This window comes from Lissotriton vulgaris, chromosome 7, assembly GCF_964263255.1.
Source record: "Lissotriton vulgaris chromosome 7, aLisVul1.2, whole genome shotgun sequence".
In the NCBI taxonomy this organism is placed as follows: Eukaryota; Metazoa; Chordata; class Amphibia; order Caudata; family Salamandridae; genus Lissotriton; species Lissotriton vulgaris.
Window position 1 is genome coordinate 1,520,510,735 of NC_141695.1, and position 24,281 is coordinate 1,520,535,015.

Genomic DNA, 24,281 nt, shown 5'->3' on the forward strand with positions numbered 1-24,281 from the left:
ACAAGAACAAGTCATGAATGTCTGCATCAACTTCCTCACTACTTAAGATACGAGAGGTAGTGGAGAAAAAGCATAAGCAAGTATCTTTGACCAGTTCATCCATACTATATTGTCCATGGACTGTGGTATGAATACCTAGAGGCGAAGCTTGGACACTGTGTATTTTCAACAGTAGTGCATAGTCAGGCACTTCTGGAAGCTCAATGGCCAGGGCTGTGTCACCCTACGTTGAGCCTGGAGCTGAGAGCAGTCTCCAGTTTGTTTCGTAACCAACTTTTGCCACAAAGACTGCGGGTTGGTTCCTTGCTGTTGAGAACACATGGCTTGGACTACAGTTTCAGAACCCTTGGGCCATGGCTACTCTGGAGCTGAGGAAGGTTCAGTGGTAAAGCAGACTGTTGAGGCCTCTTGGTACTGTCTGAAGGCTTGCTGCCAAGACTCCCTTGAGCACAGAACTCAACTTCCAAACAAGATTCTTTTAGAGGGTGAATTCTGAGAGTGGGCTAGAGGGTAAGAATGTGGCTGCTAATCCTCAGATGTTGGTTGAGGTTTGTGAGTCTTTGGTGAACACTTTGTCTCAGGTGCAAGTTTCACTGGGGCTCCAGGAGTTAGCTATTCTCTAACATCTGAGCCTCTCAGGAAAAGGGTTTTGTTACTCTGTTATACTTCACCACTTGGGAATCCAGATTGGCCTTCCTCTTCAGAGTGAGACCCTTTGAGGTCTTCGTATCTGAAGACCAGTGCTGACTTCGCAAGACTGTGATGATGCATTTTATTGTGTCCACTGACTGGCTCTCCTAAAGTAGATTGGCTTAATATTTTTTTAAGGTCTGCTAAGCTGAACAGGTTGATCCCTCGTGGCACCGAGGTAAGCAGGGTTTGCAAAGTCACTGATGGTCTGACCACAAGAGCTTCGATTTGCACTTAGGACAAAATTGGAAGGACATGTTTTCCATTACCTCCCTCCCTCAAGTCATTCTCATATGACCTGGTGCACAGAGTAACGCTCTGGGCACTACTGAATTAGTAGCATTGTGGTTGAAAGTGAGTCTATCATTGCAGTTGGTGCCAATACCGATGACTAGAGTCAAAAGGATGTTGACTGTAGCTTGACAGTCCAGGAGCTCAAGAAGTATATCAAAACCTGTGGAAAAACACAATCTTCGCTGTATTTTTTTATCCTATTTCACGGTGGGTTTAGGTGAGGGATCACAAGTTATCTAAAAAAAGAAACTTATACTTCAAAGAATTATCAACCTGCAAAACATTAGAACTCAACATTAGATGTTCGGGATGTGCAGAGCATGTAATCTTAGCAGCACATACTATAAACAGAGCTATCCCTATTGATATCTAAATGTGGTACTAATTCAGGCATCACTTCTGGGAGGGAAAGATTAATCTTTCACAAGCTTTATGTACATTAGTTTCTGGTGTGTACCATCTTATGTTAGTATGCTAAGAAACCGGCAAGAAAACTACTGATGTGAGAAAAGCAAATCCCAAATTGGTACATTGATCAGCACATCCTACAAACATATTTTTGAAGGGTTGACAAAGAAAATGTGATGCTTACACATGAATTTATAGGGATGCTCTACGAGTTTATAGAAATTAGCAAAATGGTGAAATGTTCACTGAAAATATGGTCCCTTAGAATTTCATTCTGTCAAAAAGTAATTAAGGTTAAAAAAAAAGTAGAATTATGATTACTGCATTATATGGGAGTGCCAACTCCATATTATCATGTGTCTCCATGTGGAAAGGCAAGTTCAGTTGATGAAAAAATACAGAAAGGCAACTTATGGAGCCCCTCCATAATAAAAACCAATTTTGTTTACATTTGGTTTATGCACAGCCTTCTGCAACACATTTGCACATTACACGTAGGACAAATCTATTTTCTGGAACCTTACCAGTGAGTTTAGTGTATGCCTCCATGTCCTCTATTGCTGTAGAGATGGAATACAGCTTTCCGTTAGCGCCTTCTATTTTGATGTAAGGATCCGCTTTCAGCAAAGCATCTGTAATCCTGTGCAAAAGGTATTTTGAAAATATTTGTTTTCATAAAAAATGATGGCAGAAAATCCTCCAGTGCCCAGGAAAATCAGGGGCAACTGCGCAATCTTTGTCAGTATTGCCTGCTTTAGCTGCAACTACAGCCATTAGATGCCAGTAAAAGCTGGCCGAAATGCAGAGAAACTCCATTTAATTTAGGCTTTAACGTTCAGAGGGGTAACAAGAACTAGCAGTTAAAGCTTACTCTTGGAGGGTAATGCAATGTTTGGAAACTCAGTGGTTAGTCAATTGTCTATTTAACCAGTATTTAGTACTAGATATACACGTTTAGTGAAAATGTGATGACTATGGTTAACATATTAAGGCAATCTTGGCTCAACCTGACGCACAAGTTACTTACCTTCGGTAACGATATATCTGTAAGAAACAGTAGTTAGTGTTAGATTCCTTACCTTAGGATATCCCCAGGCGTCAGACTAGATCCGACTGGATCCGGAAAGTTTTGAGTAGCAGTACCCCTGCGCGTCGGTAGGAGTCGTCTGCGGCTGCGCGTCAGTCGTCGGCGTCGCCAAAATGACGTCGGAGTACTTAGACGCCGCCCTCGCGCGCTGACGTAAGTTCTTGTACATAGCTTTCCGCGCCAATAACGCAGAGCCATGCCAGAGACCGACACTGGTGCCATGAAACTAGGGCCCTCAAAGGGAAATACCTTAACCACATCAATGCTACAGCGATTCCCCTGCTGTGCTGAAGGGTCTTCATATCCATTATACATGACGAGCTCAGCTCGTCATTAGTGCAGCTCCACTGTGCCTCATGATGAGCTCAGCTCGTCATTAGCGTCAATGTGGTTAACCCCAGATATTGGTTCGCAGAATAGGGAGGATGGGTGGGGCGGTAATGAATCCAACACTAACTATTGTTTCTGACAGATATACCGTTACCGAAGGTAAGTAACTTGTGCATCTGAAAGAAACAGGTTAGTGTTAGATTCCTTACCTTAGAATAGATACCCCAGCAATACCAACCCCGGTGGTGGGTCTGTGAACCAAGATCACACCAGAAAGTCCTGGAGAACGGAGCGGCCGAAAAAGCCGTCTCTCCGGACTTGGGTGTCCAGGCAGTAGTGTCTTGCGAAAATGTGAAGCGAGGCCCACGTGCCTGCCTGACAGATGTCCTGCAATGGGACTCCCCGGCCCAGGGCAGTAGTAGCCGCCGTGGCCCGACTAGAATGGGCTCTCAGCCCAACAGGAGGCTCCTTTTTAGCCAAAGAGTAACAGACCTTGATGCACAACACGACTCACCGAGAGATGGTCCGCTTGTGCACCGCCCGTCCCTTCTTAGCACCCACGTAACCAACAAAGAGCTGGTCGTCCACCCGGAACTGGCGTGTGTGGTCTAGATAGAACGAGAGCGCACGTTTTGGGTCCAGACGGTGGAGCCTCTCTTCCTCTTTCGAGGGACGCGGAGGCGGAAAGAAGGTGGGCAAGGTGATGGACTGCCCGATATTAAAGGCTGTAACCACCTTGGGCAGGAAAGAAAGACGAGTTCTCAAGACAACTTTGTCCGGATGGACAGAGAGGAAAGGAGGCTCAGAAGATAGAGCCTGGAGTTTACTCACTTTCCTGGCAGAGGTGATGGCAACCAGGAATGGAGTCTTAAGCGTCAGAAGAGGAAGAGGGCAATTGTGAAGTGACTCGAAAGGTGCGCACATCAAATAAGTTAGAACAAGGTTCAAGTCCCACTGAAGCATCACGAAAGGAACAAGAGGGAACATGTGTGTGATGCCTTTCAAGAATCTATTTACAACAGGGGACCTGAAAAGAGAAGGCTGATCAGGAAGCCTCAAGAAGGCAGAAATGGCAGAGAGGTAGCCTTAAATAGTGCCTAGAGCAGAGCCCTGCTGGGCAAGAAAAAGAAGAAAGAGGGGAACCTCTGAAAGGGGGACAGAGAGTGGATCCGCAGCCTTTGCTGTGCACCATGCCACAAATTTGTTCCACCTGCAGGCTTATACTGATTTTGTGGAGGGACGCCTGGCTGCCAGAATCACATCATAGACTTCAGGAGGCAAGTCAAATGGCCTCAACTGTCGCCGCTCAATCTCCACGCATGTAGGTGGAGACTGGACATGTTCGGGTGGAGGACCGTCCCCTGCTGCTGCGACAGAAGGTCCTCCCAAAGAGGCAGACTAATCAGGGGATCGACTGACATGCCGAGTAGCTCGGGATACCAGTATATTCGAGCCCAGTCCGGAGCCACAAGGATGACTTGGGCCCGGTCTCGCCTAATCTTCTTCAGCACTCTGGGCAGAATTGGTATAGGCAGAAAGGCAAACAACAGACCGCAACTTCACTTGCGACGAAAAGCGTCACCGAGCGAGTGCCGCCTTGGAAATTCCAACGCGCAGAACTGATGACATTGTGCGTTCTCGTCGGTGGCGAATAGATCTAACCAAGGCTCTACCCACTGCTGAAAGAGGCCTTGCGCCACGTCAGAGTTCAGACGCCATTCGTGATCCATCATGCACCTGCAGCTGAGTTTGTCCGCCCTGGCGTTCAGGGAACCTGTCAGGTGTTGAACCACCAGGGTAATGCCCTGGTGTTCCAGCCATGTCCAGAGGCGCAGAGCCTCCTGACAGAGGGTCCACGACCCCACCCCGCCCTGCTTGTTGCAGTACCACATGGCTGTGGTGTTGTCCGTGAACACCTGCTCTACACTCCCCCGGACAGAGGGGAGGAATGCTTTCAGTGCAAGACGGATCGCCAGTAACTCCAGAAGGTTGATATGGAGCCGGGACTCCGCCGGAGACCAGAGGCCTCTGATCTCCGCCTCCCCCATGTGACCCCCCAGCCCTGGAGAGACGCATCCGTCACAACTACATGCTCAGGTTGGGGTAGGGAGAGGGATCTGCCACTGACCCAATCGTGGTCCATGAACCACCACTGCAACTGTCTCGCAGTGCCCTCCGAGATCAAGACGTAGTCGGACAGGTTGCCCTGATCCTGGGCCCACTGCAACTTCAGGTCCCACTGCAGAGCCTGCATCCGCCACCGGGTGTGATGCACCAGAAGGATGCAGGAGGGCATCAGCCCCAGAAGCCGCAGCGTCAACCTGACCGAGCAGCTAAGACCTGAGCCAAAGTCAGCATCTTAAACTTCTCCTTCCGGAGGAAGCCGTTGACGTTCCGCAGGTCCAAGATAGGATGTAGGCCCCCTTTGCCCTTCTTGGGAACCAGAAAGTAGTGGGAGTAACAACCACACCCTACTTCTGGCCCAGGAACGCGCTCAATGGCCTCCTTGGCCAAGAGGGCCGTAACTTCATCTTGCAGAAGTTGCAAGTGATCCCCCGACACGCGGTGGTACTGCGGTGGCATGGCTGGAGGAGTCGCCTCGAAGGGGAGGGAGTAGCCCCTTCGGATGAATTGCAGCACCCACCTGTCCGATGTAATGGGGCGCCAGTGGAGGAGGTAATGGCGAACCCTGCCCCCACTGGCGGTAATGGACCTGAAAGCTCGGACTAGGAAGGCTTTGAGGCGGATGCTGCGGGGGTGGATGTGGACTGGCCTCGACGCTATCCCCTAGCACCGCCACAGCGGTTACCACGTCTGCCGTGGCGCTGGATGTTAGTCTGCGGCCCGTGACTGGCAGGACGTGTGAGGGCGCCCCTTCCTTGGCCTCGAAAGGCAGAAGTTTGCTGGCGCTGGCCTGACAGGCCCAAGGACTTGGCCGTAGCCCTGGAGTCCTTAAAAACGCTCAAGCGCACTCTGCCTTGTCGCCAAAGAGGCGATGGCCATCAAACGGCATGTCCATGAGGGTGTTCTAGACATCAGCCGAGAAGTTGGCGGACCTCAGCCAGGCGTGGCGGCGAACCGTCACCGTCGTCGAAATCGCCCTGCCTACCGATTCCGTAGTATCCAGCCCACATCGAATAGTGTACTGTGCTGCATCTCGCCCTTCCGCAAGTGCTTGGGCGAGTTTTACCCGGGCCTCCTCCAGGCAATCTGGCAGCACGTCCGCGACCGTGTCCCACAGAGAGTGAGTGTAATGGCCCAAAAGGAAAGCGGTGTTGACCGACCGCAACCCCAAGCTAAGTGAGGAGAACATCTTCTTACCAAACTGGTCATACCTTTTGGATTCTCGATCAGGAAGAGGTGTTGGGAATGCGGTCTGGGGGTTAGAGGGCTGGATAACCAGACTCTCGGGGTGAGGTGGGTGGACAGGAAGCTAGGGTTGCCCAGGGCCGAGCGGTGGCGTGTGGCCACGTTCCTATCTACAGGGGGGTTTGTAGCGGGCTTGGACCAAGTGCCCAACTGAACGTCAGTAAGGGCCTCATTAAATGGCAGTAGAGGCTCCGAAGAGCTTGCCTGCGGTTTGAGGACCTCGGTGAGGAGGTTAGTCCTCACGGCCCGATGGGGAGCTCAAGAGCCAAGGCCTTGGCCGCCCTCGTCAATATCCCACTGTAGGCAGCCCCCTCCTCCGTAGCCACGGTAGGAGGGGAGACAAATCCAGTGTCGGGCGAAGTGTCCAGAACTGGCCTCCCCTAGCTCAACTGCCCAGTCCTGATACAACTGGCACTCCCAGGCCAGAGGGTCCATCTCCTGATAGTCAGGTACAAAGGATCATAGAAGAATTGCTCTTCTCTCTGCGTCAAAAGTGGCGTCGAGCTACGCCGGACCCGGACCGAGGGGGGGGGGGGGGTGGGGGGGGGGGGGTGGGTTTTGGGGGACCGGGGACGTCGTTGTCCGGGGACGGTGTCGCAAGGCCCGTCGGACGAGAGCGATTCCTCATGGCCACAAGGAATGCGGTGATCTCCTCCGGCTTAACGTTCAGCCCAGGGAACGCTGGGTATGGAGCTGGCCGTGGCGCCAGCGGCTCTGGCTGAGCCGTATGGGCGGTGTCACCCGAACCTCCGGCCGCATCGCTCAAGTGTCGGGAGGAGTCTGAAGAGCGGTGTCGCCTCTCCAACTTCTTCTGCCTCTTACCTGAGGACTTGGAGCCTGACGATTGGTGTCGACTCGCCGAGCTGTGATGACTGTGGCCCCGCGACCGGTCCCTCGACGACCTCCTGAACCGGGACTGTGAGCGGCGCGGGCCCGACTGCCGGAGCTCGAGGCGCTTACGGGACCGCTCATGCCTAGCCTTCGACGTCAATGTCTGGCAGTCGGGGCACGAATTGTCATCATGGTCGGCCCCAAGGCAATACAGGCACAGACAGTGGGGGTCAGTAACCGACATCAGGCAGTTACAATCGGCACAGGGCTTGAAGCCGGGCATCCCTATCGGCACCGAGAGTCGTTCGACTGGAAAAAGGATCCAAAAGAGATCGAAAAAGTTAGTCAAAAATTGACTAAGGAGTACTGCTTTTTCCGGATCTGCGCTTGCTGGCGCGGAAAATAGAATAACTGACGTCAGCGAGCGAGGGGGGTGTCTAAGTACTCCGACAACATAATTCCGGTGACCACAACGCCGACGACGGACGGGGAGCTGCAGACGACGTCTACTGACGCGCAGGGGTACTGCTACGCAAAACTTTCCGGATCCAGTCTGACGCCTGGGGATATTCTAAGGTAAGGAATCTAACACTAACCTGTTTCTTTCAGATTTAAGTTATGCATTTGCAACTCATTCACAGTAAAGCAAATTCCTGCGTGTTGGCAGTTGTGGATGTGGTATAGGCATTGTGTGTCTGGCCTGCATTGTTAGTACAGAATATTCTATAAGCCAATCTTTCAGCTTTACATGTTCACACCAGCAACGCAACCAAGGTTTCTACTAGGACTACTCAGGCACAAAGTTAAATATCAGAAGCTCAAGGTCACCAATACATGTACAGTTGAAAGGCATGCTCGGATCTGGTGAAGCTTAAGTGCAAAGAACAAGCGTATCCCTTAGGAATACCTGGGGGACCATCTGTGCTGAACAGGAATCACACCAAACCTGCAGCACAACAGAGCGCATCTACAAATGAAGATGGAAGGGGTAACCTAGTTTGGATAGCAGCAATGAAGAAACAAAGGGAACAGCCGAACACCTGCAAATACCCCAGTCATGAAAGCAAAAGTGAGGTCACTCTACTGGGGACGAAGAGACGTTTGGGCAATCCAAAAAAAGAAAAGTTTACTTACTTGTAGTACTACTTCTGCATTGTAGAAATTGCCATTCAAGTCTTAAATATTAGAATAACTACCCCAGAACATTTCTTATATATTTAAGTGTGCTCAGTTTCTTTATCTGGGAAAACATGATGGCTCTGAATATCACGTACAAGCCTACTTCACAGCATTTCATGTGCAGAAAGGTGACCTTTTATGAAGAGAAGAAAAAGAATATGCCGCCTAGTAAGTTTTCAGTGTAGAATGAGAAAAGGAACCTGTTCCTTTAAGAGTCCAGGAAGTTCCTCTAGCCATAGTGCACCCTACTGGCAGCACCTCAGACAGACAGTTTGTTTAGGTGTAACCTAGCAACGCAGTGTATGCGCTGCCTGCCTTGGCGTGATCTATTGTTATCGACTTAGTTACTGAAGGGGGACAGGACATGTGCATGCGTGCAAAGGACAGGAGTTGTGCACGCGTACGAATATCTCCTATCTGCGCTTTAGGCGTTTGAGCAGAACGCGCGCATGGTGCGTTTTCACTCTCACAGCGACAGCTTGTACAGGAGTTCTGCACGCGTACTCGCATCTCCTGCCCGCGCTTTCACTCTCACGGCGACAGCTTGTTTTGGTGGGCTGCAAACATATATTGACGCAATATGATGGACATTTGCGCTTGTATTATTTTATCATTCCAGAGCATACGTGGATCATATTATCTTGCTGTACGCAAGCAAAAGAAAAACCTGAAGGACTATGGGTGGCTGTAGAACCAGCTGAGGTAATAATTGCTGTGAAATCGTGCTCCGGACAGCTGAAAGGGAAGTCTTAACATCAGTGACTCTTGTTTTCCACCCTGTCAGTTTTTCCCACCAGCTATAGATTTGTTGTCATTGACTCTGGATGATTCTGTCGACACCCCTGTCAGAAAGTGAATTTTTCACTCCCGTCTTGATTGACTCTATTCATAGGGTGACAAATTTGTCAGAAAACGTCACTTCGGCACTTGCACGCTCATCCATTTGGAGCCCTCAGGAGACTTCATATACGCATTAACATACACATACAGCCTGTCCTCTAATCTCGAAAATAATTAAAAAGCCACTCATACTATTGAACAGTTGTCTGTTTTTTTTTAATACTTGACAACCTATTGTTCACCACTCTTGCCCCATGTTACCTGTGCCAATACTTTATTTCATTTGTTTGTTTATCTCTTCAGAGCCCTACTGTAATTCAATTTTCCTGAAGTTCAACTTAACAAATGAAATACCTTTGACAATTCGCTTCACGTCCTCCTGTCCACTTTTGCAGTGTTTGTGCTAACTTCGAATGGCCCGATTTCCTTCCTTTCTCCCCTTCTTTCTTTGTGTTTTTCTGCCATTTTTTCTCTGCTACTTATTCCCCCTGCTGTGATTTTCCTGTGTTTAATAATGCCACTTTATAAAAAAATAATAATAATCATTTGTTGATTTTTATCAAAGGAGAACTATATTCAGCACACATGTATAGGCAAAAGATGTACAAATCAATTGCAAAGTATTGCAATATTATTAACTTCATTTGATATCTGTAAAGTAGCTTAGCATAAAACATGATAAAATCAACGTCCTGTGTAGCCCCATTAAAAATATTATTCTTAGGAGTAATTTTGTTTAGCGCAGTTTACACCTCGAGTTGGGTCTTTTTGTGGCAGTAAGACAGTAATATAGCTATTAGCCGAAAATGTAACTTCCAAGTCAAATGTGAGTAGTTCTTCCAGCCTTTTTTAATTCTGGCATCGAGAGTGCTTTAGTTGTCTTCAAAGCCTCATATAATCACAATTATTCATAATTAAAAAAGCATACATATGTTCGTAAATTTAAATATATACATAGTGGGGCTCTGGTAAGTGCTATTCATCCATTGGTCAATTCCGTTGTCTCCCACATTTTGCTTCTGGTCACCACAGTATATACAAGGTGAGGGGTCAGCTCATATTTGCCATTTGCTGACTTGCACTGTGAGGGAAGATATTTGTCTGATCATATATGCATATCTGTCTAAAAAGATTAATTTTTTGACAGTGACTAGCAGGCCAGTATTTTATTTTGACAATGCTTTTTTTCTTTCCATTTTATGGCATGTTTATGTTTTTGCCACCCAAGTGTGTTTAAACTGTCTGTAGGTTACTGTAGTTCAAAGCCTATAGTACCCTTTCTTCGTGAAAATATATTTTTTTCAAATGCATTAACACTTGAAAGGGTTTCTAAAACAATTTTAAGTACAGAAACAGCATCTATGCTGTTAAAGTAATAGTGATGTTTATGTTTATAATTTAAAATATGTTGTGCAAGCCCAGGGCTGCCATGCTAAAACAGTGGCATCTTAATCTTGTATCATTGCACTTGCTTAATTACAAGAGATAGGCCTTTGACTTTGGGTATGTGTCTTTTTCGTTCTGTTCTGCATTTACAAAATGAATAGTGTGAATTTTGATAAAGATCTCAGTAGCATCTGCCACTCCAAAGTATTGTGTAATAAACCCGAGGAAAAAAAAGTCTTCCACTCCTGCTGTCCTGTGATTGAAGTGCCAGCTAGGGATATCACAGAGTACTCATGGCACTCCAGCTAAAGACCAAGCATTGGGAAAGCCAACACATATGGTTTAGATGTGGTACCAGGGGGGCTTGGCCAAGATGGCGGCGGAGTAGGACGTGCTTTCCTGTCCCTTCGGCGCCGTCCGCACATAGCATTGCATATCACCCTACCTGGTACCCATCCGAGCCAGCCACTGGGTTCTACGGTACCAGCAAACAATTCCGGTACCGACAGTGTGCTTATTTCCACGCAGCTGTGGGCCTTGATGTCTCTCTCGGGCAGGCTGGCCCCGACCGTGCAGTGGGACGCTGGGCCCAATGAGGCGGAGTTGCGGTGACTGCCTGCGGCTCTCTGACGTCCTGACCACCGACTGAGACCTCTGGGGACCGCAGCCAGAAAGACGCCTCGACGATCAGCGTTGGGCCTTGGCTGACGGAGAGGCGGAGACGTCCTGGCAGAATTGAGACTCGGGGTGCCACCGCCATCTTGCTGTTTTGAGGCTTGATCCACGTAGGGGGTGCACAGCATGGGGACACAGGCTGCCTGGTACGGTGCAGTACGTCCTGGACACTTTACCCAGTGAGGCGGTGACGGTCGAGCCCCCCGTTGGGCGAGGGAGGGCTCCTGAGCTGCTGCGACAGGGACCTGCTGTGCTGGGGACAAGGCCGCAACGAGGACAGAGAGGTGAGGAGTGGAAGGGCGGTTGGAGCGGGACCGTGAGCTCGGTCGGTAGGTCGGTGGGAGGCCTTGCGAACAGAGCAGGTGCGGGACCTCGTTATAAGGACTGGTGTCTGGGGGGTCAGGGAAGCCTTTCCCCCTTCTCACCTGGCTGCGAAGCTGTCTGGCTAACGGAGCGCTGAGGTGCAGCGAGAGGGAGCTGCGCTGGAGTGTCTCCTGCATTGGTGTGGCCTACGCGAGCTGTAACGGAGGCGAGCGGCCCCTAAGCGGCATATATGTGAGCCCTGCCGTCGCATATAGATTTGAGGGCCCTGCAGGGAACGGGAGGCCTACCATCGGCCTGCGCATCGGGGGGAAGTGCCTCCTCCTTCAGTGCGGCATCTCCCCTGGCTTGTGCGCCTTTCTTTGGTGGCTGGGGCAGCCCGGGTGCCTCCCCACGACTAACTGCACTGTTGGGGGGCGACGAGGCTGCAGCGGTGAGGAGCGCCCCTCCCCTGGGGTAGACACAGGGTAGGACTGGAGGTGTTGCTGGCGTCTGGAGGTTCTGCAGGCGTGAGGGGACCGGCTTCGGCCCGTGTGCCGGCGGGCAGTGTTTCCTTCTAGTGGTCTGAGCCTTGCCTACACCCTGAATGGCAGAGTGCTACTGGGACCCAATTGAGCTTTGCCCAGGTGGATCGGGAAGGCCTGTGCCTGCCAAAGTGGGGTGGTGGGCGTATTGTGGAGTGGACTGATGTGGCTGGAGTCCGGGCCATCGGCTAAGCCCCCCTCTTCAGGCTGCGATACAATTTCTGTTCCCGGGATCTGTAGCACTTTGAGGCGTCGGGCTGCACTCTAGGCCCCCCTTTATACGGATAGCCACGTGGTCTGCGCTGTGAGGCGGTGTGAGGGGCTGCAGTCGGGACTAGGGTGTGCGCCACGGAGTGACTGAGCTACAATTGCATCCCTGGGGAGCGGATTCTACCTTTGCCCCTTCCCAGTATTATTATGCGTGGGCCATTGCCTGCGGCGAGATGGCGTCCTCCAGGAACAGGAGGGACAAACCTCTGAAGGACTTTCTCCAGAAGGCGGCAGGTCAAGCTGCCGCTCAGTCGGATGTCAAGTCCACGCAACCTGACGACAATGATCTCCTGGCTACCAAAGCGTTCATGATAGACCTATTTTCCGCCACAAAGGAGGACATCTTAGAGCTCCGCTCTCAACTCTCCTCGGATCTGTGGGAAATGCGGCGAGATGTCGATGCCATTGGCGAGCGGGTGGCGACCCTAGAGGTTCATGACTTGGGCACCGCGGATGACGTGCACCAACTTCAGCAGGACGTCCTCCGCCTCACGGAACAAAACCTCAATCTCCAGGCTCACGTCGAGGATCTGGAGAACCGCTCCCGGTGGAACAATATTAGAATACGGGCGGTCCCGTGGAAAGGGGAGGGAGATGACCTCCGTGAATATGTGGGCGAGCTGTTCCGACAGATACTTGGCAAAGGGGAAGAACGAGAAATCCAAATGGACCACCTCCACCGTGTTGGCTTGCCGCGTGGTGCCAGGGCTCCGCCACCAGACATACGGGTGTGTGTCCATGACTTCCAAATCAAGGAGAGGATGCTTCGGAAGGCCCGTGACCTCAACCCCGTGCAGTTTCGGGGCCACCAGCCTGCACTTTTCCAGGACTTGGCGGCCTCCACTCACGTCAAGCCCAGGGACTTCAAACCCATCACTAATCAGCTACGTGAGCAGGGCATCCCCTATTTGTTGGGCCATCCGTTTCGGCTTATCTTCAAACACAATGGCAGGCTGCATCAGATTTGCTCCCTGGACGCTACCTTCGAGCTCTTGGGCTAGAGCGACCTGCTCCTGTGCCCGGGAGCGCCAGATCGCCTGCTAGATGGCGTAGACGATCCACTGAATGGCAACGCGTGGGGAGGTCCCCTCCGCCGGCAAAACCAGATATGTCCGCAGGTCTGCTGGAGAGAGAAGCTGCTGCTACCTCAGTGGCGTTGGTGACCGATAACTCTGGGTCCCCCTGAGGCCCATATAACTAGCACTAGTGGGATTCTTATGTGGCGCCGGAGGCAGAATGTTTTTGGGAGAGACCATGTTCTATTGTTCTAGTCCTTGTGAGTTGGAGTGCTCTGTATCAGGCGCGTGCAGTGTTCCATGATGGCGCCATGTTTCCCTCACGGATGGATCCGCACTACGGACTGTAGTCACTATTTGCAACTGTTGCATCTCTTTCCTCTTTGTGTTTTTTTGTATTGGGGTGTGGGTTCTGGGGTTTTGTTGGGGATTCGGGATTATTTTTGGGGCTCCGCATCAGTTCTCCAGGAGGCCAGACGAGGATCGAACCCGCAGGCACTGCACCCTTGTCCACTCAGGGCTATTGGAATTAGGTGCCGCTTGGGCTCTTCCCTTCCCGTTAGGGGTTATGGGTAGGGATCTAAAGATTGTGAGCGTAAACGTTCTGGGCTTAAATAGCCCTATTAAGCGCTCGGCAATCCTCTCCCTCTTGGAGAATGCGGAGGGCGACGTGTGCCTGTTGCAGGAGACCCACTTGCTCTCTAGGGATACCAAACGAATGAAGGATAAGCGCTTCCCGCTCCAACTCTGGTCCTCAGGTCCGGCTAAGGAACATGGGGTGGCGATCCTCTTTAGTGCTCGGGCCACTGCAAGGTCCTTTCCCAAGTGGCTGACATTAAGTGCAGATTGCTAGCTGTCCGCGTCCAGTGTAGGGAGATGCAGCTAAAGGTGGGATCCCTATATGCCCCGAATGAACGACAAGAACCCTTTTTGCGGGCTGCCCTCTCTGAGGTTTTAGCATCTCCTGATTCATCGATCCTGGTTGGGGGGAGTGGGACTTGAATATAGTGATGGATCCGGGGATGGATAGGTCTGAGCAGCGGTCCTATCAAACAGGAGTGATGTTGCAGGGGGGGAGAGAGTGGTTGCTTGAGGGCGGGTTGCATGATGTGTGCCGCGTCCAGCATCTCCTAGAGCGCGATTACACCTACTATTCTGCGGCGCACAAAACGTATGCACGTTTGCACCATTTCTTGGCCACATCCTCTCTCCTGCCTGATCTGTCAGCAGCGGACATCACTGCATGCTCCCTCTCGAACCACGCCCTCATATTGGTGGTACTAAACTCTCAGGGCAAGCGGCGACCGCTCTCCAGCTCGCGCCTCCGTGACTCCCTACTCCACTCGGAGTCGGTGGTCGCGTGAATACGGTCCACTATCACCCAATATCTAGCAGACAATGACCGAGATGGTACGGCCCTAGCGTCGGTGTGGGAGGCATTGAATTTAGTGGTGCGGGGGGAGTTTATTGCGCTTGCAGCGTCGTATGCGTGGTTGCGCAAGGAAAAGCGCTCCGAGCTGGAGGGGGAAGTAGGCGCCTTGGAAGCAATACACAAGAGGACTGGGGCCCCAAGAGTTTGGAGAGAGTTAGAGACAAAGCGGCGCAAGCGCAAGCTCAGTTGACGGCCATACAATCCATCAGAGACCCTCAGGCAGTTGAGCATACCACAGACGCCCTCATTGTGGAATCCTTTCGGCAGTTCTATCAGGATCTGTACAAGGGGGAGGCAGCAGACTCTGGGGGAATAGCGGACTACTTGGCGTGCTGCAGCATTACGACTCTCTTTAAGACGTTGGCGGACGCCTTAGACGCCACGATCGGTATAGAGGAGGTCATATCTGCGATCGCTCGGTTGAAGGTGGCCAAGTCTCTTGGGCCAGATGGCTTTTCTGCCATATTGTACAAAACCTACTGTGTGCAGCTGGGTCCTCTTTTAACCTGCCTCTTCAACTCCTTTCTCGATACGGGAGAGGTAACTCCCTCCATGTCCGAGGCGGCAATCACAGTCATACTTAAGCCTGGGAAGGACCCTAAAGACTGCGGCTCGTATAGGCTGATATCTCTTCATAACATTGATGCAAAGTCTTTTTGCGAGCATTCTAGCGGCGAGACTCAGCTCCTTGATGGACGGCATCATAGATCCGGATCAGACGGGCTTTATCCCAACGCGGCAGGGGGGGGATAATACCAAGCGGCTCCTTCACCTCCTGTACCTAGTCCACCGTTCTCAAGCTCAGGCCTTCTTTCTTTCCATCGACACTGAGAAGGCCTTTGATCGAGTGAACTGGGAATACCTCTTTGCAGTACTGAAGGCCTTTGGGATAGGTGACAACTTTGTGTGCTGGGTTCGGTGCCTCTACGCAGCCCCTAAGGCGGCGGTGCGAGTGAATGGATGCAAGTCGGCCCTGTTCCCCATCACTAGAGGGACGCAACAGGGGTGTCCCTTATCCCCGTTGCTTTTTGCGCTCTATTTGGAGCCTTTTGCCCAACGTATACGGTCAATTATGGATATTGCGGGGATTAAATTCGAGGCTGACAAGCACAAAATCAGTTTATATGCCGATGATGTTATCCTGTCGCTTACCCAGCCGCACTCCTCCCTGCGGTACCTATCGGCAGAGCTCTTGGAATTCGGGAAGGTTGCAGGCTTTAAAGTACATTTTTCCAAATCGCAAATCCTTAACATTTCTATTCCTGATGCGGAAGTCCCAGATCTGCAGCAAGACTTCGCCTTTCACTGGGCTGATTCTGATATTCAATACCTAGGTATTCGACTGACCTCTTCTTAGCTCGTAAGGTTTCCCTTAATTATAAGCTACTGGTGGATCAAACTACCAAAGCACTCTCAGATTGGTCCCGCCTTAACTTGGCTTGGTACTGGAGGCTGGCAACGGTAAAAATGACCATGCTCCTGCATGTCCTTTACCTTTTCCAGATGCTTCCTTTGAGTCCCCTCCAAACACTCTTCGGAAGCTGCAGGGGCTCCTCAATGCATTTTTTTTGAGCAACAAGCGGCCAAGACTTGCATTGCCCCTCGTCACCGCACCAAAGGCTGCAGGTGGGTTGGGCTTTCCCTCACTGATGGATTACTACCAAGCATCATGTCTCGGGTATATCTTGGAATGAAATAGGCCTTTGTCCAGCAAACACTGGAACTTTATGGACCAGACGGTGGCGGGTTGTAATCTCAGGCGTGAGTTGTGGCTACCGCGCAAACACAGAAGGTGGGGCCTTTATTCTTCCCCGGTGACCTCACCGACTCTGAAAGCCTGGGACCAATTAGCGCTGCCAGGGGTTGGACCACTTTTCTTTCCCCTAGGACTCCCATTGTCGACAATCCCGATTTTCCACCGGGATATGCATCCCCAGTCTTCCACCGCTGGCGGGAAGAGGGCTGTAAGAGGGTGGGCTCTCTCTTTGACCTGGAGGGCCTGATCCCTTTCTCACAATTGTGTGGGGAGTATTTCCATTTGCCGGAGTCTGACACTTTTTATTATTCGCAGTTAGCACACTGAGTGACCCAATCAGCTAACTTCGTTTTAATGTCCCGCCCCTTGACAGCTTTTGAAAAATGGATAGTTTGCAAGAAGGACGACCGTAGGCTCATCTCTGAATTGTATGCGATGATTCTGTTGCACCCCATGAAACAGCGTACAAATGTGCAGGATCTTTGGGAGACAGAGCTAGGGCGCACTTTGACGTGTAAGGAATGGGAACACGTTTTTTATTGCGTCCACCACACTGCCTCTAACACTGCGGGTACCGAGTCTACTTATAAAGTGGCCACTTATTGGTACTATACTCCAGCGCGCATCAAGGCTTGGGATGTAGCGAAGTCGGGCCTCTGCTGGTGGGGGTGCGGCCATCCGGGTACTTTGGTTTATTTGTTGTAGCATTGCCTGAAGTTAGTGCGGTATTGAAAGGTAGTTCTTGATGACCTGGACAATGCCTTTCAGATTGCATTTCCCCGGGCACCTGAACACACGCTGCTGGGACTCCCCCATACTATGTCTTTTGCTTTGCGCTCGCTAAGGGGCAGACAGATTGCATTAGCTTTGTTAGCGGCGCGCCAGTTCCTAGTGGCGCAATGGGGTTCCTCGACCTGCCCTGACCCGAGAGACTGAATCCAAAGGCTTTGGCACCTTCTAGCTATGGAAGGTAAAGGTGCTGAATATGCGAAACTATGGGGTCCCTTCCTACATCTCCTTTCTAAAGATCTGAGGGTGGTCACATGCCCGAAGTACCTACAAATCCTTCAGCTCATTCCTTTAGAGCCTCGGGGGCTACTAAGGACATCTGAGTAGTGGTGGGATGAATCGGGAGGTTGCCGTGGGTGTAAGGCAGAGTTAGAGGCTGATGCGGAGCGGGGTGGGGGATAGGGGTGTCCGGGGGGTGGAGGGGTGGGTGTTTGTCTGTTTTGTTTGTTTCTTTCTCCTATAAAAGTGGCATTTACGAAACTGCCAGATAGCTGGTTATAGCTCCGAAATCTTTGTCGCGGGGTCGCCTCTGGGTTGTTGACCTATACGCTGTGTATGTCGTCGAGAGGTTCCGCCCTGCCGGCCATTTGATGTAGGCAGCTGGGCTGTGTATACAGATGCTTTGCCACACAATAAAAACAATTGATTCTAAATGTGATACCAAACGCTCAAAAAAAGGCCTGCAGAATGATACATTGGAACACATTAAAGCAGTACCTACTGGCTTTATTAAAGCGATTGATGCATTGTCTAGGCCTTAGTTACTAACACATTATAACAGCTTTCCATTTTACCTTCCCCAAGTATTCTCTCGTTCCGTCCTATGCACAGTCCAAAAGAAGCAGGAAAAGTAGGAGAGGCATGGCCTGACTGCCGTTCCCCCGGAAAGATAGACAGGCACAGTGGCAGTGATGACGAGCTGCCGGCAGTTAAAAACAAGATTTGGGAATGCAATAGGTCTCGCATTTACACAAGTTTAAGCTATTGGCATTGTAAATGACTGCCTTTTAGTTACGTTTTAAAAAAGAAAACAAAAATAGAAGGCATTGTCATTTGCAATGTCAAAAGCTCAAACTCATATACATTTGAGACCTATTGCATTGCAAATGCTTGTTTTTTATGCTAGGACAGGTGATGACGTTTTATAGTGTTTATTCACTTTCCATTGACTAACCTTACCCAGCCCAACTTCACTGAAGATTATTGTGATGCCGAACCAGGACTACGAGTAACTCATCTTTTCTTCGGAATCATAGGATCTTCATTGATAGTCAAATTCTAAAAGAGAATAGCAAGCTTAAAACTTTAGTTAGATCACAGCTGTGGACAGCAGAAAGCGAACTGCTTGAAAATCGACTAGAAGAAGTTGTATAAGAAATAATACAGAATTATAAAATACCCAATTTAAACAGATTTCTTGAGGTTTCTTGACCCATTTTAATATCTACTCGAGTGCCAGAATCAAAGCAATATTTTGAGAGTGTTTAGTGATTATTTTGTAGCCGCTTTACAATGTACGTATGCCAGATATTAGTACATGTCTAATCCAGGTTGCAATAGCTGCTTTTCCTCCACAGAATATGCCCTGTGTTTGCCAGGTAGCATTTTGTTTGCTATTTGCTATTGACATTGACAGCATGACCTGATACAAGAACCTATCCATCTAGCTATGGATTGTTTGGATGAGGCCATGCCCAGTTTAATCTGACTGTAAAAAATGAAGCGTTGATTTGGCTTCCTTATATTTTTTGTTTTCTCAAGACAAACTGAGAAACTTTCTGATCTAGAGGTTGTAGGGCACACTCTGAAGGTGTTAATGAATTATCAAAACTACTATAGGGAGGATGAAGGATGGGTTCTCATTACAACCTAGTTAGAGTAGAAAATGGTATACGGTTCTACTTAGATAAAGCTGGTCATTTGCTTACTCTCCTTGCAGAGGTATAGCTCTTACCAAGACTATCTTCTATGACAAATGCCACAATGTGGTCCCAGGGTGAAGAAGGGTGTCTACTCTGAGGAAAGACTATTTCAAGTCCTTCCAAAAAGTCTTGATGATTGGTAATTTAAAAAAAGATGACTGATTTGGAGATGTTCTGTAAGCTGTACTAGCTACCGAATTAACCTTTTTTTATCATAATAGGAGCTTTATTTCAGCTAAATGAAGCTAATAATGCAAAATCATTTCTCCTTGACACGTCATAGCATGGTGCCCTTTTTCTTGAAACCAAATACAGAATCTCATCTACTTTAATCAATAACACAATCATATGGATTAGGCGTTTTGCTTCATTGAAGTTCTATCTACAGGATGGTAGGAGATTTAAGTGGCCACACTGTCTGACTTCAGTAGCCATGCTACCAAGTTCAATGATGCAAGGGTTGGTTGTTGGATTTGACCATGAAATCATGTTAAGAAGTCTGGTCTGTACGGCAGCCTCTTGTATGGTTCTATGGATATTTGAAGTAAGTTTCAGCAAGTTGTCTATGGCAGATTGCATACCTTCACATATCATCTACCTTTAGTAGCCATCAAGTTATGTATATTAAGATTTGTGGCAGCTGTTATGCGAACCTTACGTCACACAGCATCAATGCGCTTACTTTTACACTCTGTGGGAAACTGTTGTTTCTGGGGATGATGCATGTCTCCTTCTCGCTGAGGTCACTATTACCGATTCCAGTTTGGGTTTTGACTTTAAAAAGTAATGACTTGGATAATGTCTTCTCCTTCTTTTTTGATGTGGTGGTTAGAGAATCTCTGGAAAATCTTGATGTACACACAGTATGCTGTTCTGGCTATTGAAGTCATGGAAAATGTAAGATGGAAATGCCTGAATTGTTGGTCATAGATCTAGTCTCTTCAGCGTCAATGGAGTATGGCGCCTGATGTGTTTTCTTCAATGGGGAAAGTATGGACATTGAGTAGTGCTTGCCTTTCAACGTTGAAGATGGTAACTTAGATATCAACAAGGTATCAAAAGTAGCTTTCGGTGGCAGCGGTGTTTTCTTCAAAACATGGGGTGACGTTTATCTTTCGACGTTGCACTGCAAGTTTTCTTTGATGGCAAAGTCATTGAGAACCTTCGTGCAACAGCGAACACAGTGCGGCTGAGGCCCTCGTCATTGGTTCGTTTGATAACGAGCTCGACTGAGGTCAAGAATACTGTTGTTGATGTTTAGACTATCTCTTTTCTTTTGATGTCCCTTGTGGGTGTCTTTGTCAAGCGAGGGGGCTTGAGAAAAGGATCCCACCAGTCAACTCTTTTTCTTCCTCCGCTGTTATGTCTTCCATGAGAACCCCTCTGCCGGATGCCCTCTGTCCCTCAATGTCATTTTAAACATCTTTTTACAGATTTTGCAGTCTTTTACCATGTGAGTGTTTGGTAAACACAATACAGAAACTGTGGGGGCTCTGCCAACGCCTTTTTTCCTGCCATATGATGGGCACATCTCAAAAAGAGAAATCATTTTCTGAAAAAATCCTCTCAGGAATCAGCAAAAAAGAGTGTCACTTGACAGAAAAGGTTTAAAGACGTTGTAAAAATCAAGGTTTTTGATCATTTTTCAGACACAACAGAGATGTGAAATCTCACTTGAGCTCTTAAGTCCTACTCCCATGAACTGGAAAAAGAACTGGTTCTCTGACGTAACTGCCAGCACGTCACACTATGGGCAGAGAAACCTTCTACACTCTTAAAGAGACAGGCTCTTTTTCCTCATTCTACAATGAAACTTATCAGGCTGCATTTTGTTTTTCTTTTCTTCATACATTATCACCTTTCTGCACATACAATGCTACAATGCAGGCTTAAGCATGATATTCACATCCATCATATTGTCCCAGAAAAATAAAGAGACCTTCTGATGGGCTGTCACAGGGTCTGGCTAATCATGAAGACAGATGGATATTTTTTATATTTAATCAAAAAGGGGGAGGAATTAGGAGCTGTGATCCATTCAGCTTCCTTGTCGTAATACAAAATTTCAAAAGAGGAATGGATCACTTGTACCTGAGTAACCAGGGTTCAACGTAATTGCTGTCTTTCAATAAAAACCCTCATTCATGTACTCAGGCCGTAAGGCTGTATGTCTTGGTTCTCTGCCTTGTTAAAAACGTGACAGCATCATCAATGGGTTTCTTTTCTCATATGCTTTCCTCCACCAGGAGGAAAGTGTCTGTCAGCTGGTACAGAGGGCTGTCCGTGCTCTCCTCCTGTTATACCTGGCTTGAATGCACAGCGCGACTTGCGCTCGCTCTCCTTTCGGTGCCCTGGGTGACGTGGGCGCAGTCATAATGTATTAGCTCAGAAGTGGCCACAGTAAACAGACTAAGTTTAGATGACTGGTGTACCAAGAAGTTGGGTATTCTTACCCTGGTAATAAAAACGATATCTAAATCGATGTTTCTGTATTGTTTGGAATCGTATTACAAAATGATGATTTGTAACCATTTTCTCAGCGGGTACGAACGTGTTTTGCTGTCATTGCAGCTCTTCAGAGAGGTTTAGCTTTGTTCAGACACAAGGGAGCACCCAGTATAAGTCAAAACAATACCTTTGCAGGCATAGAGTGATGCATAAATTATGCAAAAAAGAAGCAGAGAACTCCTGGTAGTTCCCTAAGTTTAGGTGGAAGGCAGCTCCTGTGTAGAGCACCCTCAACACCAGCGACACTCTAAATTCGCTCACCTCAAATGGCTGCTTTTCTATCAAAGTTTTTAAGCATAGGATTAGCACAGTGCTTTCCACGCCGTGATAGAAAGGGACAGAGTCTTTTGCCATTTCTACAGCAAAGTCTTTAAGCATAGGATTAGCACAGTGCTATGTATGCAGAGCTCTAAAATGACAAAAGCCATAACCCCTCCAGGCACAGTAACATCCAAGCCAACCTGAAATGAATAAAAGCAACCCCTGACCCTTGTTTCGCTGTCATTGCAGCTCTTCAGAGAGGTCTAGCTTTGTCCAGACACATGGAAGCACCCAGTATAAATCAAAACAATACCCTTGCAGGCATAGAATGACTCATTCATTATGCAAAAAAGAAGCAGAGAACTGTGGGTAGTTCCCATGTTTAGGTGGAAGGCAGCTCCTGTATAGAGCACCCTCAACACCAGCGACACACTAAATTTGCTAATCTCAAATGTCTGCTTTTCTATAAAAAAAATTAAGCATAGGCTTGGCACAGTGCTATCGACAGTGCCGTAAAGCACTGCCAGTAGCTGGCGAATACCTTTGAGCACTGTGGAGAGATATATTACTAGGTAGTGTGGCAGACACCATATTGAAGTCTGAATAAAAAAAGCAGCATCTTACACATCATCCTGGTGGAGGGGGGTTGAATATGGGTTAGGTGATTCATAAAGAATTTGGTGCTGCTGGGCCTTTTTTGAGATCCCAGAGGAGTTAGAGGTTACTCAGTATTTACTTCATCAGTTAAGAAACAAGTTACATGTAACTACCGTTTTCAAGCACTTATATCTTTTATGGATACACAAGCTGGAATGATTCCCCATTGTTGAGCTGCAAGTCCACAGAAACATCCAAATAGCAGTATTCAGTATTAAGTATTCCATGACAAAGGCCATATAAAGTGTTAATTTAGCATCCACACAACCTCATAAAAAAAGATACAAACATCAGCCTATGAGGCGAAAGAATTGTGAAAAACACTCAAAGGACGTCCTACTTCTGATTTGTAGTTCAAGTCTGAAAGGAAATGCAACAATGCTGCAGCACAGTAGTTAAAAATAAGAGACTTTTTTCTTTCCAGCATTGGATCTTTCATAGATTCACATGTTTGTACAAGAGTTAAAAGCAATATGTAGCCAAGTGAAAAGGGAGCAATTTAGGCGTAATGTTTAAAAAAAGTCAATATTAGCAGGTAGATTCATGAAAGAAAAATCGGCACTCAAAGGGCCAGATTCTGCGAATCTGGCCCTTTGCGAGCGCAATTTTTGCATTTGGGATTCATCATCCCAAATGCAAAAATCGGTAATTGCGAAATCGCATATTTGCGAGGAATTGCATTTAAGGAATCTCTATTTGAGATTCCTTAAATGCAATTCATGAACCATTTTAAAATTGCGAAATGGCAATTTTGGGCCGCTATTTACCACGAGGTCAAACCTCGTGGTAAATAGCGAAAACTTAGAAAAATGCATTTAAATGCATTTTTCTAAGTTGCATGTTACACACACAAATGTCCTTTGGACATGTGTGTGCGCAACACCAATGTAGATTACATTTCAGGGGTGCTACAGGGTGTCCTTTGGACACCCCTGGCACCCTTGAAATCGCATCCTAATTTTTGATTAGCAAATTGCTAATCGCAATTAAGGAATAACTCCCCATTCATTCCTTTAGGCCCATAGGAATGAATGGGGAGTTATTCCTTATTTGCGATTAGCAATTTGCTAATCGCAAATAAGGAATGTGTAGGAATCGCAATTTATTTAGCGATTCCTACATGAATCCCGTTTTGCAAGTCCTTAATAGCGATTCCTTAATAATCGCTATTAAGGACTCGCAAAACGGGACTATGATGAATCTAGCTGATAGTCTCTTAAAGAAATACAGTTAAAGCGAAGTTATGGTTACAAAACAAAACCTCAATCCTTTTGAAATACACTGGTAATGGTCAGGGGTAGTAATTATAACTGGGGGTCCCGGCTTTATGGTAATTTTGTTTTTTGAACTCCCCATGCTGTTAATTTGCTCAGCTGGTGGCCTGGAATTCATGAAGGACAGCACAGAGTGTCACTGACAAGAAGCACAGTAATTCGAATTTTACACATACAATATATTACAACGTGATTCTTTATACACAAGTCCCTTCTTGCTCACCTCATGCATGTGGTCTTATTTATCCAAAGAATATTCTTTCTTCCAAAAGTAGTACTCACAGTTCCAAGGAATATGCAGTATTGTTTAGCCACAGCACTTTTACCAATCAATCAGTATTTATGTAGCCCAGCTAATCGCCCGCAAGGGTGTCCAGGAACTGGGTTGCTAGGTTCAGTCGAAAATCCTGGTCTTGAATCTCTCTCCCTCACTGAAGAACCTACAGCTGCACAGAACAACTT

At 48.1% G+C, this 24,281-nt stretch overlaps 1 protein-coding gene across 2 annotated transcripts in view; it reads right to left on the bottom strand.

Moving 5' to 3' along the window:
• LOC147705920 (deoxynucleoside triphosphate triphosphohydrolase SAMHD1-like) overlaps positions 1 to 24,281 on the bottom strand; it is a 1,309,615-nt gene that overhangs the window by 372,539 nt on the left and 912,795 nt on the right. For both annotated transcript variants that reach the window (XM_086932390.1, XM_086932391.1), the window contains exon 11: positions 1,917 to 2,032. In XM_086932390.1, the coding sequence (XP_086788516.1) occupies positions 1,917 to 2,032 (116 nt within the window). The remainder of the gene's footprint in view (positions 1 to 1,916; positions 2,033 to 24,281) is intronic.